The sequence below is a fragment of the Dryobates pubescens genome, chromosome 13 (genome assembly GCF_014839835.1).
Source record: "Dryobates pubescens isolate bDryPub1 chromosome 13, bDryPub1.pri, whole genome shotgun sequence".
Taxonomy (NCBI): domain Eukaryota; kingdom Metazoa; phylum Chordata; class Aves; order Piciformes; family Picidae; genus Dryobates; species Dryobates pubescens.
Window position 1 is genome coordinate 16,840,330 of NC_071624.1, and position 17,450 is coordinate 16,857,779.

At 47.3% G+C, this 17,450-nt stretch overlaps 1 protein-coding gene across 3 annotated transcripts in view; it reads left to right on the plus strand.

Moving 5' to 3' along the window:
• TNIK (TRAF2 and NCK interacting kinase) overlaps positions 1–17,450 on the plus strand; it is a 198,747-nt gene that overhangs the window by 161,277 nt on the left and 20,020 nt on the right. For all 3 annotated transcript variants that reach the window (XM_054166449.1, XM_054166452.1, XM_054166451.1), the window contains 4 exons: positions 2,970–3,076; positions 5,535–5,698; positions 8,760–8,857; positions 14,648–14,832. In XM_054166449.1, coding sequence (XP_054022424.1) covers positions 2,970–3,076; positions 5,535–5,698; positions 8,760–8,857; positions 14,648–14,832 — 554 coding nt within the window. The remainder of the gene's footprint in view (positions 1–2,969; positions 3,077–5,534; positions 5,699–8,759; positions 8,858–14,647; positions 14,833–17,450) is intronic.

Below are 17,450 nucleotides of genomic sequence, written 5' to 3' on the forward strand. Positions count from 1 at the left end.
ATCAAAACAACCTTCTGTTTTAAATAGAATTATAGGAACATAAAAATTTGTCATACTCAATAAGATGCGTCCTTTGCAGTCTGGTACCGTGCCCCTAGTTGCAATCAATATTTGATGGAAGACTTGTAAGGGCTCCAGCAGCTTTATACATTCGTTGACATTTTGGCAGTGTCTGGCAGTGCCTCTTTAATTAAAGCCTCTTCTGGACCAGGATTTCGATCGCCTTGTTTATACACCATCAATTTGGAAGAATTAGAACTTGGCCATTAAAGTTCTCCTCAGAGTGAATCAGTGCTGAGCCTGGGAGGATTTTTACAGGGGAAAAATGATTAGGAATTGATTAGCGACAGTGAGGCAGCATTTGTCCCTGATTGAGAGGCATTTTCTCTCTGTGTTAATGAAGTGACTTGCCTTTTTAAGAGCAAAATCCCAGCCATCAGGTAAGCTTCCCTGTGCAAGGGATCTGTGGTGGTCTGACACAGGTGTTAATAATGTTCCTATTTCTGCTACCACCAAGCAAGAGGAGACATCAGTGCTCATCTAAGAGGAACAACAAGCCAACAGCTCCTGGAGGTGCTGGTGTGCTTTGCTCCTTGGTAGTGCATGAGAGTGGCTGCCTGGTTTGAACCTAAGTTTGAAAAATCCCTGGGAATTTACTGCTGCCTTTTGCCTTGAGTTGGGCATCTCTTAACTGCAGCAATGCATGGTGAGACCATAGCACCTGCTCCTTGGAAGAAAGCTGTTTTCCAGCACTGAGTGTTTTCCCCTTGGCTGAGGGAACATGAGCTCTGGAGTGGGTCCCCATCAGAGCTCATTTAAGGCTGTCGTGTCAGCAGTAATATCCAGGAGAAAGCTGACTTCACATTTTACTGCTTGATGTGTTTTTAAGTGGGAACAAAAGGACTGCCCCACGAGGCAGGTCCAGCTGTCTGTATGGTCCAGGGTTTTGTTTCTGCCAGTGCTTATGGCTGGATGCTTCAGAGGAAGGTAAAAAAACTCCCAAGTCCCAGCTGCAGGATGCCCGACCTGGAGAGGAGATGGCTTCTTACTGAGACAAGCTGTAGGTAGCGATGCCACAGACTGTAAAGCTCATTATCTCTCAACCTTTTTATCTTGTCTAACATAACTGTGTCTTTACTCTCAAAAAGAAATGCCTAAGCCTATTTTTGCTAATGCCACTGAGCCCTCTGTTACCTGGTGCAAGGTACTGCACGGTGAGTATCATTGTACCTCTCCTCAGGGGATGAGACCACCATTGCCTACTGCCCCACAGTGATGCCCATGTTCCTGATGGACAAGGCTGGGCTCCAGGGTTACCCAGCATAGCACCCCTGTGCTGTGCTTGGCATTGGATTTCTGCTGCTGGAAGGATCTGGATGTGCTGGAGCGTGTCCAGAGAAGGGCCACGAGGATGATCAGAGGGCTGGAGCTCCTCTCCTGTGAGAACAGACTGAGGGAGTTGGGACTGTTCAGTCCGGAGAAAAGAAGGCTCCAAGGGGACCTTATTGTAGCCTTCCAGAATCTGATGGGGGCTACAAGAAAGCTGGGGAGGGACTTTTTAGGATATCAGGTAATGATAGGACATGGGGGGGTGGAAAAAAATAGAAGTGGGTAGATTCAGATTGGATATGAGGAAGAAGTTCTTCCCCATGAGGGTGGTGAGACACTGGAACAGGTTGCCCAGGGAGGTGGTGGAAGCCTCATCACTGGAGGTTGTTAAGGCCAGGCTGGATGTGGCTTTGGTCAACCTGATCTAGTGTGAGGTGTCCCTGCCCATGGCAGGGGGGTTGGAACTAGATGGTGCCTTCCAACCCTAACAATTCTATGATTCTATACTAGTGCTGATGGGCAGCTGTCCTGCCAGCAGTGGGGTTTGGCAGCAGCATCTGAAGCTCAACAAAGGCCATAGTGTTTCATGCAAGCGTGAGGTGGATTGTTCTGCATCTGTCCACTATCAGCCCTCTTGTTTGTTCACATTCTCTCTGCTGCCCTGTGTTGAAATAAATGTTCACACTCAGACTGTGTTTGGTTGTGGGCCCCTCACCACAAGAAGGACACTGAGGTGTTGGAGTGGGTCCAGAGAGGAACAAGAAAGCTGATGAAGGGTCTGAAGAACACATATTATGAGGGAACTGGAGTTGTTTGACTTGGAGAAATGGAAACCTTCTGGCCCTCTCCAGCTCCCTGAAAGGAGGCTGTAGTGAGGTGGGGGTTGGTCTCTTCTGCCAAGTGTTGTGGTTTAATGAGCAGACAGAAATAAACTGCCACACCAAGCAACAAGCAATAGGAAAGATAGGAGGAAACAGCCTCACGGTGTGCCAGGGGAGACTCAGGATGGATATTAGGTAAAATTTCTTCCCTGAAAGGGTTGTGAAGCCCAGCAAGAGGCTGCCCAGGGCAGTGGTGAAGTCACCATCCCTGGATCTATTTAAAAGCCATAGAGATGTGGTGCTGAGGGACATGTTTTAGTGGTGGACTTCGCAATACTTAGCTTAATGGTTGGACTCAGTCTTAAAGGTCTTTTCCAACCTAAAGCATTCTATGATTATGTAAATTAGAGATGCAAAAAATGGCTGTTGAAATGCACTTCAGTCTGAATTTCACCTTAAAAATTACTCTTCTGGGGTTTGTTAGATAGAAATTATCTGTGTGTGTGTGCAAACATTTGTGTTTGAAGAGGTGAATGCCCTGTTTGATGGTAGCTCCATGGGCTGCTTAGGGCTTCTCTGGCCAAAAGCATCTCTGACCACACCTTACAGTTGGTTTCTGACTCAGGTGATTCCTTCTGCAAGCCAAGAGCTTTGTGTATTATAGTTGCTCTAAGTGTTGCCTATCTCTCTGAGTGGGCAATCAGCTGTAAATCCAGGCTTGAGGCAGTGCTGAGAGGTGATCTCTCAGGTGTGCCAATGGCTGCCTGGCATGGTGATGGGGCAGACTGAGTGACAGCAGATGTCTCCGTTCTTTTCCAGGTGCCTCAACGAACCACTTCCATATCCCCTGCTCTGGCAAGGAAGAACTCCCCAGGCAATGGCAGTGCCCTGGGGCCCCGGCTGGGCTCCCAGCCCATTCGGGCAAGGTATGGAGACAAGGGGGATGGGCAGGAGTCATCCTGGCATGCTGCTGCCTGCACTGCTCCTGGCATCAGCCCAAACCTGGGCTGGGGTTTAGCCCTGTTTTTGCTGACTGCTAGCACTGCTTGTGGTTCTTGTCTCATTGCTGGGGTGAACTTTTGCATTTGTCAGATTTTGTATCAATACCAAAGACTGTGTGTTTTTTTTTTGATCCTTGGAGGCTTGGATCCCTGGGCTGAATGCATTCCTGGGCATTGCAGGGTTGGAGGGGGATGCTGGCTCTGCTGCTGTGGGGTCAAATGGGAATTTGGGCACTCCCTTCAGTGGAATTAGGTTCTGGTTCTCCTGTTATCACCTCTTTCAGATAAGGGGATCCATATAAGCCAGAGGGGAGATCTCAGTGATACACATACCATCCATTTCCTATGCATCAGAGCAGCTTTTCACAGATAATGACTGAGGAATGTACTGGGGGGCAAACACTGATACAGCTTGGTGAAATCTTCCTTTGATGTAGATCAAATATGAAATTCCTTTTGGCTTCCTAGGACTAGGGTCTCCAGCTTAGCTAGATCCAGCCCTCTGGCACAGCAGTGTGCAGGGCCACTCTGTAGCATCCTGAGGGAGGATGCTGCACCACAGCAGCCATCTAGTCTCTACCATGTCAGAGCCATCTTTGGGCTTCCTTAAAACAAGCAGGGAAGTTGACAGACTCTGCTCAGAGCTGGACAGAAAAACCATGGTTTCATCTTCCTGCCTTGTCCTCGTTCGTGGGGTCAAAAAGCAAATGCTGGGATGTTTGTAGCTCTGTGCTGTCCCCAGTTTCAGCATACACTTTTCTTTCCAGCTCAGTGCCCCAACCATGCATCAGCAAACAGTAAGCAGCAGCTCAGAGGAGCTGGCAGAGGTAGCAGGAGGAGGAGGAATCTTTGTTGTTGTTTTCTAAAATCAGACCAAGAAAAAAAAATCCTGTCATGGTTGGTTCCTCTGTAGTGCTCAAGGCTGAGGCATTTTGAGGTCTTGAAAATGTTATTCTTTTAATTGGCTGTTGCTTGAGGGACAATTGTAAATGGTGGAGGGGCTACATGCTCCCAGTAAGGTTTGAAAGTACAAAGGATAATGGGAATCTGGGATTCAAGTTGAAGGTTGCCCAGCATTTCCTCCAGCCTCCCAGTCCCAGTCCTGGTTGGTGCAGGTAAATACATTAGTATCATTTTATTCAAATACATTTTGTGAGGTAATTTAGCTGGGGACACATCAACCACACTACACGAGCTGGAGGCCTTCAATAGGATGAAAATTGGAAATGAATAGGATGCTGCCACATCCATTAAACTGAAGTATTCAGTGAAATGATTTCAGATTTCATTTCTCCTACAGGAATGTAACACTTGTCCAACTTTCCTTTATAACCACCTCTTCTACTGGTTCTTGATTCCTCCCATGCATCAAAGTAAATATTATTAAGAATAGGCTTCCTATTATTTGTCACCCCTGTGGTACAAATGAGGAGATATTACCTTGTCCACAGAAAGTTACTGTCTTGCTCTCCTCATTTTTACACCCACTTGTGTCACCACAAGGTACCACTAGGCAAGGAGTTAATATAAAAGCCATGCTAGGCAGTGCCCAAATGGTTCTGCCAAAGACCCCAGCCTCTGACTGCAATTGCATTACATCATGTGGCACTATTGCTGCATCATTTTTATGTACATAAAGTCCTAATTGGGCTTGATGGAGAAAGCTTTCTGTACATTGTGAACAGGATTTTGAATCCTAAGATCACTTAACAGAAATGCTGTATAAAGCCAAATTGCCTAACTCTGCGTGAACATTTCGTCTGATGGCATTGCAGTGCCAAATAAGAATTAATCTCCTGAAGGCCTCTGATACCCAGAGAGATAACAATCACTCTTTGTGCATCAAGGACACTTTTATTCTAGATGTAAGTTCACAGGAGTGAGAGAAATCAAGGAAGAGGAGTGCATATCTAATGCAAGTTTGAAGTGAAGCCATGAAAATTGGAAGTAAGTGGTAAAAGACTTTGCCACAACCTCAGGATCCTTTCTCCACTGAAATATTTCTTCCTCTGTCTTAATAGCTGTTTGCACATTCCTGCTTTTGTGATGAATGATGGTGGTTACTTGGAGAACTCCAGCATTGCACATCAACAGTCTGAAAGGGAGCCTGGAGCAAAGAGCCTTTTAATTTTTGCTGGATTTGGCAAAATGAGAGTAGAACTCTTCTCTAGCCTGTGTTTCATCATGGTCTTGGTGCATCTAAAGATTGTTCAGTGCCTAATTCTAGAGTCCCTCGGTGGGCTTTGCAGAAGAGAAGACCTCAGCTCTCTCTTTTCCATCAGAGAAGGTGTCTCCTCACCTTTGTCCCTGTGGGAAGGATCTGAAGCCCTGGAGGCAGTTGTGACACTGGCTGATGGTGCCCCTCTGTTTTGTGGTCCTGCAGCAACCCAGACCTGAGGAGGACGGAGACCATTGTGGAGAGCCCACTGCAGAGGACCAGCAGCGGCAGCTCCTCCAGCTCTAGCACTCCCAGCTCCCAGCCCAGCTCCCAGGGTGGGTCCCAGCCTGGCTCCCAGGCTGGCTCCAGTGAGCGCAACAGAGTCAGAGGTGAGCTTCTTGGAAGCATTGCTTTGCACTGAGTGTGCTCTCTGAGGTTTCTTTGGTGAGTGGGAAGGGCAAGAGGTCTGTGATCTCATGAGTGCTTTATTAAAAAAGTGGAAAAAAAATGTAAGGAATAATAATTTCTGATGTGCTTCTGTGACCAGCTGTCCTCCTTACAAACAGAGATGCCAGCATTCCCTTTGGCCTGGCTGCTGACTTTGGATGCCCATGGCAGCCTGTGCCAAGTAGCTTGTGCAGAAGGAGAGGGGGGTTATGCTTTAGGGTAGACAAAAATATTCCAATGTGCTTCCTATCTTCACTGACCCAAGCTCACTTCTGTGTGATGGTTTCTCTGGGAGTGTGTTTCACTTCTGCTGGGCTGGCAGAAAGGGACCTGGGGGTTCTAATCGACAGGCAACTGAATATGAGCCAACAGTGTGCCCAGGTGGCCAAGAAAGCAAATGGCATCCTGTCTTGTATCAGACATGTTGTGACCACCAGGAATAGGGAGGTGATTATCCCCTTGTACTCAGCTCTGGTGAGGCCACACCTTGAGTACTGTGTCTAGTTTTGGACACCTCAATACAAGAGAGATGTGGAGGTGCTGGAGCCAGTGCAGAGGAGGGCAACAAAGCTAGGGAAGGGTCTGGAGAATAAATCTTATGAGGAGCAACTGAAGGAGCTGGGGATGGTTGGTTTGGAGAGGAGGAGGCTGAGGGGAGCTCTCTACAACTACCTGAAAGGACATTGCAGAGAGGCTGGTGCTGGTCTCTTCTCACAGGGAATTAGTGATGGAACAAGAGGGAGTGGTCTCAAGCTACATCTGGGTGGCTTTGGAGTGGACATTAGGAAAAAAAAATTCCCAGCAAGAGTGGTCAGGCTTTGGAATGTGCTGCCCAGGGAGGTGGTTGAGTCACCACCCCTGGATGTGTTTAAAGGTGGTTTGGATGTGGTGCTTGGGGATATGGCTTAGGGGTCAACTTTGTTGAGTACGGTTATCAGTTGTACTTGGTGATCCTGAAGGTCTTTTCCAACCTGAATGTTTCTGTGATTCTGTGATATTTATTTGTTTTGAGCTTCATTTTTGTGCAAAGCCTGAGATGGGAGCAGAGAAGTGAATTAGCCCCTAAGATGCTCCCTCTAAAATGCATTCACCAGGCAGCTGTGCTGACACAGGGTTTATGTTTCTGGCCACATAGTTTCCTCTCATCTCAGAGCCAGTCTTTAAGAGACTCCATTCCCCTGTTTAATGGCAGCAGGAGCTCCTGAAGCGCACACAAGCCATACATCTGCATTTCTGGCACAGCCTCACAGTGTAAATCCCCAGGGCCGAAGCACATTTAAAACAAAGGCTGCCTCCCTGCTTTATGACTGGGCCAGAGGATGATGGGTCTGTGGTGGAAGTCATCACTCCTCTAGGTAGTCAATTAAAGAAGTTTATCACCAACTGTCCTCTTTTGGTTTGGTTTTGTTTTTCCTAATGAGGAATCCTGTGACAGATAACGTCCTAGCAGTGTCAGATGCCGCAGAGCTTTTAATTTATCACACGCCTGCTCTTTTGCAAAGTGAATTTGTTTCTCCAGTAGAAAAAAGGGCAGTGATGCTGCGAGAGGGCTGTCAGTCGAGGCTGGGATGGATTATGGAGTTAAATCTGGTTGGCAGCTGATCACAAGAAGCGTTCCCCAGGCTCGATGTTGGGACCTGTTTTCTTTAATACCTTTATCAATCATCTGAACAAGGGGGTTGAAGTCACCCTTAGGAATTCAGCAGGTGACACCAAGCTGAGCAGGTGTATCGATCTGCTTGAAGGTAGGGGGACTCATAAGAGGGAGCTGCATCAATGGACTGATGCCAGTGGTATGAGGTTCAACAAGGCCAAGTGCTGGGTCCTGCACTTGAGTCATAACAACCCCATGCAACACTACAGGCTTGGGGAAGAGTGGCTGGAAAGCTGCCCAGCTGAAAAGGACCTAGTGGATTTGGTCAACAGCCAGCAGCATATCATAGAATCAATAAGGTTGGAAGAGACCTCAAAGATCATCAAGTCCAACCTGTCACCCAGCACCTCATGACTACTAAACCATGGCACTGGGTGCCATGTCCAATCTCCTCTTGAACACCTCCAGGGACAGTGACTCCACCACCTCTCTGGGCAACACATTCCAATGGCTAACAACTCTCTCTGTGAAGAACTTTCTCTGCACCTCGAGCCTAAGCCTCCCCTGGTGCAGTTTGAGACTGTGTCCTCTGATGTCCAGATGTCCAAGAAGGCAAACAACTTCCTGACTTGTGTTAGAAATACTGTGGCCACTAAGACTAGGGCAGGGACTATCCCCCATGCACTTGGCACTGGTGAGGCCCCACCTGGAATACTGGGTTCAGCTTAGGGCCCCTCACTACAAGAAGGACTTTGAAGTGCTGAAGCATGTCCAGAAAAGGGTAACAAAGCTGGTGAAGGGTCTGGAGAAAGGTCTTCTGAGGAGCACCTGAGGGAACTGGAGTTGTTTAGCCTGGAGCATGTGAGGGTCTGGTGAGACCTTCTGACTCTTTACAACTCCCTGAAAGAAGGTCGTAGCAAAGTCAGGGTCAGTCTCTTCTCATAAATAACAAGCGATGGAACAAGAGGAAGCAGCCTCAAGTTGTTTCAAGAGAAGTCTGGGTTGGACAGGAGGGAAAACTTCTTCCCTGAAAGGGTTGTCAAGCCCTGGAACAGACTGCTCAAGGAAATGGTGTACTCACCATCTCTGGAGCCATTTAAAAGCCACGTGGATGTGGTCTTGATTAACATTGCTTAGTGGTGGACTTGACAATGCTGGGTTAAGAGTTGGACTCTGATCTCAAAGCCAGCCAAAACAATTCTATGATTCCTTGGCTTCTGTTGCAGTACTGACAGAGACTTGTTGCATTAACAGTCAAGCAGAGGGAAGTTGGGGGTGGGGGGTGGCTTCAAGACAACAGAAGCAATATGATGATGAAGCCCCCATTCTAAGCTGTCCCAGGTAACAAGAAGCAGCAACAGCTCTCAGCAGCATTTTAAATCGTGTTTCTCCATTTGCCTTTCACCCAGGGAACGCCAAGCCCGAAGGGTCCCCTGTGCTCTCCCACGAGCCTGCCAAGGTAAAGCAGGAAGACAACAGGGACGTGACGCGACCGAGCCGACCCGCTGTGAGTCCTAAATTATTTCCTGTGGGAACGTTGCTAGCCAGCTTGGCCACCTTTCCCTTCAGTGCCGTAGCACAACGGCGGGGACCCCGAGAAAGAGGCTAGTACTGTTGCTCCTCCAGCAGACAGGCTGGAAAGCAGCAGTACAGCAAGAGCCCCTGGGAGATCTGAATGCTGAAGAGTGTGCATGAGTTTCTGTCAGGAGCCCAAGGCTAGGGGAAAGCACTTAAGCCTGTGTTTTCACGTGAAGCAGGCGCTTAAGGGCTTCGCTAGCTTGGGCGCGGTGGTTGCCGATGGCACATTGTTGTGTTCTGTGCTGCATGTCCCCTGGCAGCGGCCCGGCGGAGGGATGCTCTGCTCGGGAAGGCTGGGGACAGCCAGCCCCCGACAGCATTCGCAGCTTAAAACCAACCCTGGTAGTGGTCTCTGTACACTCCCCTTCTATTACTCTGAGCAAAATCTCATCCGAAGTGTTTCCTCCTGGTTTAATGCTGTTGCCATTTGTACTTTAAAACTGCGGAGTCGGCCTAATAGCGCAATGAATTTCCACTGCCTCTCTTTTATGATGTGTATTGATGTGTTGTTGATGATGATGTTTTTTTTTCTCTACACTCCACAGCGTTGAGCTAACAATTCTAATTTTATTTCTAACCTGCTTGCCCTTCCTCTGGCTTTTTCCTGTCCCGATCTGTTTCCTCTGATGCTGATTATTCTTCCTTTACCCACAGAGCTATAAGAAAGCTATAGATGAGGTTAGTGATATCTTTTCTCAGTGGGTCATGCCTATGCAAGGTTGACTAGTCAGTGCTTAATACCAAAGTGGGTTTTCCTTGGTGCTGGTGTTGAAAAAGGTGGTGATGTGCTCTTGGCTCAGCCAGGAGACTGAACAGTTGTTTTCCTGCCCGCGGGGAGGGGATCGGCGCTGCCGGCGTGTCCTGGCTGCCTGAAACCCGCTGGCCACACCACTTGCATGGAGGCCATGGCAAGAAGCACCCTGATGTTCACATTCTGCTGGTGTTTGGCCCATTTGAAACAGAGCAAAAGCAGAGGTTTCTTGTGCCAGTGGAGGTGGTTTGGGCAGCCTGCACCGCTCACCACATTCTGCTCTCAGCCACAGCCCCCCAGCTGCCCACTGAGTTCAGTGGGGCCATCGAGAGCTGCCAGAATCCTAATTTGAATGAAGGTATTCAACAAATAAAGGGAACCAGAGCAGTGGGATGCAGTGGGTAGTTCATTCTCATGGAGCAGACCATCAGATAAAAAGCCAGAGTCAGCAGAGCCATCTCAGATGCAATGGCGAATCATAGAATGAGAGGGGCTGGAATGGACCTCTGGAGGTCATCTAGTTCAAGCCCCCTGTCAGAGCAGATTAATCTGGAGCAGGCTGCACAGGATGGCATCAGGAGGGGCTTTGAATGACTCCAGAGACAAAGGCTGTACCACCTCTCTGGGCAGCCTGTTCCAGTGTTCCCCCATCCTCAACATAAAGAAATTCCTCTTTATGTTCAGGTAGAACTTTCTGTGCTCTAGTTTGTGCCCATTACCTCTTGTCCTGTCACTGGGCACCAGTGAAAAAAGAAGACCCATCCTCCTGACACCCCCCTCTTTAAGTATTTATGCAGAATTCTAGTTTTTCATCCAGCCTCTTAAAAAAAACTAAAATCCCCAAATTACAAGTAGTATTTTCAATTAGTATTTCAAATGTGTGTGCATCTGGTGATGGTGAATGTCCAATTGTTTATGGGAAAAGACCAAGCATTCTTGATTTAGCACCTAACTTGCCTCACAGATGCATCACTGTGCACACATTTGATGCCTCATCTCTGGAAACATTTGAGGTCAGGCTGGATGGGGCTCTGAGCAACCTGATCTACTTAAAGATGTCACAGAATCACAGAATGTTAGGGGTTGGAAGGCACCTCGAAGGATCATCCAGTCCAGCCCCCACTGCCAGAGCAGGATCACCTATACCAGGTCACACAGGAACACATCCAGATGGGTTTTGAATATCTCCAAAGAAGGAGACTCCACAACCCCCATGGGCATCCTGTTCCAGTGTTCTGTCACCCTCACAGTGAAAAAAATTTTTCCTCATCTTTCCATGGAACTTCCTATGCCTCAACTTCCACCCATTGCTTCTTGTCCTGTCAGTGAGCATCACTGAGCAGAGCCTGGCTCCATCCTCTTGCCACTCACCCTTTACATCTTTACAAACATTAATGAGGTCACCCCTCAGGCTCCTCTTTTCCAAACTAAAGGAGTCCCAGCTTCTTCAGCCTCTCCTCCTGACACTCCTGCTTTTTGCAGGAACATTAGAATGGGTGACTTTCCAAGGTCTTTTCCAACCCAAACCATTCTGTGATTCCATGAATGCTGATGATACTGGGAACTGTGGGGCTGTAATGGAAAGCACTGTTACCAGCAGCCTCTCCTGCAGCCTCTTGCCTCTAAAAATAAGAAGATAGGAAAGAAGGAAGATGTGCTGGTTAGTTAACTTGTTCTCCTGGATGAAACACGAGCAATGCATTTTCTTTAATGAGCTGCTTTGTTAGCAGAAAAGCACATAAATCAGTGTCTAAAGAGAGGCAGCATGTGTGCTGATTCAAGTTCAATGAGCTGTGTGATTCTGGAAACCAATCTGACTTGATTCCAGCAAATATTAAATCTAAAGAAGCCATTGTAATTAAAAGTAATTAAAGAGCACTGATAGTGCTAGCTTATGTATTATGTCACCCTCAGTAATAACATTTCATACACGTGTGGAACACTTTCTTTCTGGTTGTCAGATTGTTTTTGGTCCAAGAGCAGCTCGGTGAAGCCATTTAATCCTACAAAGTGCTCATTATTTGGAGAAAATGATAGCATCAAAGAATTAACCATCCCAAGGCAAAGCTGTAACTAGGAAATATGAGTTATCTGATGATACTGTCTGGGAGCATTGCTGCTGTTAGAACTTCCAAATTAGTCATTAAAAACTGCTTAGGCTGATTTTTAAAATAGAGTATCTTCTGCTGAGGACCAGAGAATGCACATAGGGTGCTTTAGAACCATAGAAGTGTCAGGGTTGGAAAGGACCTCAAAGATCATCCAGTTCCAACACCCCTGCCATGGGCAGGAACACCTCACACTAGAGCAGGTTGCTCACAACCACATCCAGCCTGGCCTTCAAAACCTCCAGAGATGGGGCTGCCACCACCTCTCTGGGCAACCTGTTCCAATGTCTCATGGGCAAAAACAACTTTCTAACATTCAGTCTGAGTCTACCCACTTACAGTTTTGCTCCATTGCCCCCAGTCCTATCACTACCTAACATCCTAGAAAGTCCCTCCCCAGCTTTCTTGTAGCACTCTTCAGATACCAGAAGGCCACAATAAGGTCTCCTTGGAGCCTTCTCCTCTCAGATCCTTCTCCTCTCCAGCCCAAACACTCTCAGTCTGTCTCCATTAGAAATGGAAGGTGCAAAGTAGCAATTTTCACAGTCCATGGCCTCGCTGGGGAAGCTTCAGTCCTAGTCCTTCACTGCAGGAAGTCCAGCTCCAATTTGAAGAGGCTCTTGCACAGTTCTAAAGTCCTGTTGAGAAGGCTCTAATCCAACTCAAAAGCAAGTGCTCAATAAAGAGCGTATTTGATACTCTAAATGGAGAAAGCATTGTTAAGCTGTTGGAATCATCATTGATTCTTATTTAGGAAAAGCAACAATCCTATCATGGAAGCTGCCACAGAGCTAATTAAAATAATTAGCTGTCGTGACTGCGGAATTGACTCTATTTCAATCCCAAGCATCTTGGCATCAAAAATAAACTCCTGAAATACCACATTTCCCTCTTCAATCATGAGCAAGAAACTTTCTCTAAAGGTACAGAGAGCATTTGGTGAGGAATATAACCATCATAGGTGAGGAATATACCCATCACAGGTACCTGCTGTGATCACAGAATCGCCAAGGTTGGAAGAGACCTCAAAGATCATCAAGTCCAACCTGTCACCACAGACCTCATGACTAAACCATGGCACCAGATGCTGGGATTGAACCTTTTGTTAAAAACCCCAGCATTTTCTGGCATACTGACATTTACAGGTCTGATCCAAAGCTCCCTTGATGTCCATGGGAGGCTTTTCTCTTTGTCAGAGGCCAGGCAGGGCAGACCTGGGAGCAGAATGTGGAGCTGTCCACCGGCAGGAGCCCGCCGGGAGGTGTGGGTCATCAATAACCAAAGTGCAGATTGCTTGCAAAATGTTCCTGCTTCACAATTGAGGGGAGAAAAAAAAAAAAGAAAGAAAACAACTGGGCTTGCATCTCAGCCAGAGAGGTTTTCCATCATTTTCTTCACGTGTCGCCGGGATAGATTTTAAGAGGTCCCTTTGCAACCGTAATTAACATTGCCGTAGCCGCCCTGCTGGAACGGTAAACTGGAAGTGCAGTAAATGAGAGTATGGCCGTAAGACAATTGTGGAATTTAGTCTTTTTCAATGAGTTTCTTTCTCCCTAATCCTTTATCTCTGACCGAATGCACTGATGCCTACCTCGGTCACTAATATAGGGAGAAATGGTAAGACTGACAATTGCGATGCTTTGTTCGTCATGTGCATGTCTTGTGCAACAGAGTTCTCTAACCCATTCTAATTCGAGCTCTCATGCTTTTCTGCCCTACTGCTTCCCCCTGCATTGCTATAAAAGCATGTAAGATAACAACAAGTCTCTTTTCTACACGGTGCCTGCCATGTTCCTTGTTTTGAAATAGCAATGTCTATTTTATATGACTGTCGGGTCTGAGACCTCATCAAAGTCATGGTAAACTGAAAAATTTCTTACTGGGCTTTGGGACTGCTCCTTTTTTTCCTCCTTTCAAGGCTTCTTTTTTTTCTTTTTTTTTTCTTTCTTTGTTTTTTCCTTTATTTGGTATTTTTTTTTTGCCCTTAGCTTGTAGGCTGCCACATTTCACATGAAGTGCTTAATGGGTCCCTCTGAGGGACTGTTCTTTTTTTCTTTTTTTTTTTTTTTTTAATGACTGCTGTTACCTTTTGAGGGGTGGTGTTTTTTTTGATCGTGTGGCTGACTCAGAGCTGTGACTCCAAAGTCTGGCTGAGCTGGGCGCTTCTCCTCTTGCTCCTCACCGCCTCTCGGCGGCCCCCCGGCAGCGGAGACTCGCCAGGGAAGCGCAGCTCTGGACGTGGCGGGTGGGGATCGCGCCACTCCATGGGAGGCGCTCTCATTGCTTCCTTCCCCAAATGCATTTATTAGAGAATGAATACTGTTATGGGAGGGGGGTGGGGGGGTGGTTGTCTCTTTGAGAAGCTTGGAAACCCTTGCAGGAGAAAACAAACAAAAAAAGCCAAACCAATTCTCCGAGCCGATCTTTGCCGTGCTGTGGTTTTCCAGTTTACTATGATGGTGACCGAACTTCACCTTTTCCAACAAGCACAACTCTGTCGTGTATATACATATCAGTGTGTGTATATCTATGCACATACACGTTCCAAACAGGGGGGGAAAAAAAAGAAAAAAAAAAAAAAAAAGAGAAAAAGAGAGGTTGGCTATTGATTTTTTTTTTTTTCAATTCTTTTTTTTTTTTCCAGTGAGCGTAAAATCAGTTTTGTTTTGTTTAATAAATGCCACATGCTACCAACATCGTCTTACGTCCGTCTCATGTCTGTAACGACTCCGTGAAGCTCTTTTCTCGTTGCTCGTGCTGTTAGCATTGGCTTTTTGAAGAGATGTGCTTGGCCTTCTCCATGCCACAAACGTAACGGCCGCCGCTGTCTTGTTTCCTTGCCTCCCCCTGTCCCCTCTAGGACCTGACGGCCTTGGCCAAAGAGTTGAGGGAGCTGCGCATCGAGGAAACCAATCGCCCCCTGAAGAAGGTGACAGACTACTCCTCCTCCAGCGAGGAGTCGGAGAGCAGCGAGGAGGAGGAGGAGGATGGGGAGAACGAGACACACGATGGGACCGTGCCTGTCAGTGACATCCCACGGCTTATGTAAGAAGCACTTTGTTTCTGGGGGCAAAGCCTGAAGCCAGGGCGTGGCTTGGTCTGGAGGAGCGGTAGCTGTTTTATAGAATCATAGAATCAACCAGGTTGGAAAAGACCTCAGAGATCATCAAGTCCAAACTATTACCTAATACCTAACAGCTCGTGACAACTAAACCATAGCTTCAAGTGCCACCTCCAATTCTTTTCTGAACGCCTCCAGGGACGGGGACTCCACCACCTCCCTGGGCAGCACATTCCAGTGGCCAATGACTCTTTCTGGGAAGAGCTTTCTCCTCACCTCCAACCTAAACTTCCCCTGGCACAGCTTGAGACTGTGTCCTCTTGTTCTGGTGCTGGTTGCCTGGGAGAAGAGGCCACCCCTCACCTGTCTACAACTTCCCTCAGGTAGTTGTAGAGAGAATAAGGTCTCCCCTGAGCCTCCTCTTCTCCAGGTTAAACAACCCCAGCTCCCTCATAAGGCTTGTACTCGAGGCCTCTTCCCAGCCTTGTTGCCCTTCTCTGGACACATTCAAGTGTCTCAATGTCCTTTTTAAACTGAGGGGCCCAGAACTGGACACAGTACTCAAGGTGTGGCCTAACCAGTGCTATGCCTAACCAGTATTATACCTCACCATGCCATGGGGCATGTCCAAAGTGCATCAGTCTTTGGTTACTGGAAGTGGTGTCATAGTTCCAAGGGATAACTTACTCAGATGATTTCTTTCTGGTCCAAATTAGAGATGCATAAGAGGGAAAGCAATTATTTTCACTGCACATTCAGTGAACTTGGCCTCCAAGCTGATGGACCTGTTCCTGCTGATCAGCAGGGCTGTTTTTTGGCCAGAGGGCATGCTCATGACTTCATGCACACCATGACTCCTGCCCACAGGGCTGGCATGTTAAAACTCTGCCTGCTCTTGAGCCTGGTTTTGCCCCAGATCAAATGCTGAAATGCAGTACTTGGTGGCCTTCCCAGTGCTGCATGGTAGAGCCAGGATTCTAATAATCCTGAATTTTTATCATTGATTTGTCCTTGGCTTAGTCACTGTGCAGGAGGCAAAACATGGAGGGCTCTGGGGGCTCTTTGCCTAGCAAAGTCTGACTCCTGCCCCTTTGAATTCACACAGGAGTTATGAGAAGGCTTTAGGGGATTATTTGCCATTTAATCAGTTCATTTCCATTCTTCCTGCTAAATGAATTTTGTGATGGGTGTACCTGGCTCCATAGTGGTGGAGTGTTGAGCAGCAAGGACATCTGGGGGATCCACGTTATGTAGAGTGCCAGGCTCCTGGATTGGAGCTTCCTTTCAGCAACAGAAGAAAAATCAGAGCTCTTGGGGTTTGTTGGAGAAAATCAGGAGACAGAGGGATGGCAATGAATCTGTGGCAGTCAGATAGGCAGTCACGCGTGCATGAAAGGACCTCAGGCTGTTCACAGAAGAGGAGTTTAACCAGGAGTGGTTAATCTGAACTGACATCTTTCCACCAAACACCTTGGGTTTGACACAGCACTTTCCAGTGGATAAAATACCTCAATGAAGAATGTTTTGCCACCAGATGTGTTGGACAGCAGGCACGATGATGAGATGAATGCTCCAAACATGCCACTTGTCCATAATGTCCTGTCGATGAACATGCCCCAGAGCCCAAATGTAGAGATGCAAACCCTTAGTGTTACAGTGAGGTGGCAGGAGCTGTGTCTAAGCCTTTGTGGGCATCTGTGGTTATGGCTGCCCTGCTGTGTGTCTGGGAAAAAGAAAGGTACTGCTTGGCTTTACATCCTGATTTCACAAAAGGAGCCTTAACGGGATGTGGTTGGGTGTTTTGCTATCAAAGCTTTATTTTTCCTGAATTCAGCATTTTTTGTTAGAAATTGAGGCCAAAAGAGATCATCTCATTTTCTCCTGCACCTTCTGAGTGGTCTGTGTGTCTTCTCTGGACATCTTTCCTGAGCAATGGGCTGCTCTTCATTCCAGCTTTGTCCAGGTGTCTCCTACTGTGGTGTGGGACAAGGTCATCCATCACTCTGTGTCCCAGTGGACAGGAGGGATGGACTGTTCCTTCCACCTCTGCAGATACCTGGTCTCTATCTAAAGGCTATGATGACTCCTTCCAGGTCACTCTTCTCTGAGCTGTGCAGGCCAGCTCTTGCCCATGTCCAGGAATGACTCACAGGGTGAGATATAAACTGTGCCCTTGGGACTTCAGGGCTGCCACAGCCACTCAGTCACTCACTGTATGGTTTCAAAATCAACAGAACCTCCTTTGTCTCTGCTTTCTTATTTCTGAAGCTGAATGCCTCTGTCATTTTCAAGACTTAAAAGGACCTATAAGAAAGCTGGGGACAGACTTTTATAAAGGCCTGTTGTGACAGGACAAGGGGTGATTGGTTTGAACTAAAAGAGGGAAGATTCAGGCTAGATTCAGGCACTGAGGGTGGTAAGACACTGGCCCAGGTGTCCCAGATGGTAGCTGCTCCATCCTTGAAAACATTCCAGATCAAATTGGTTGGGGCTCTGAACAAGCTGATCTAGTTGAAGAGGTCCCTGCTCACTGCAGGGCAATTGGACTAGATAACCTTTAAAGGTCACTTCCAACCCGAAGCATTCTCTGAATAAAACAAGA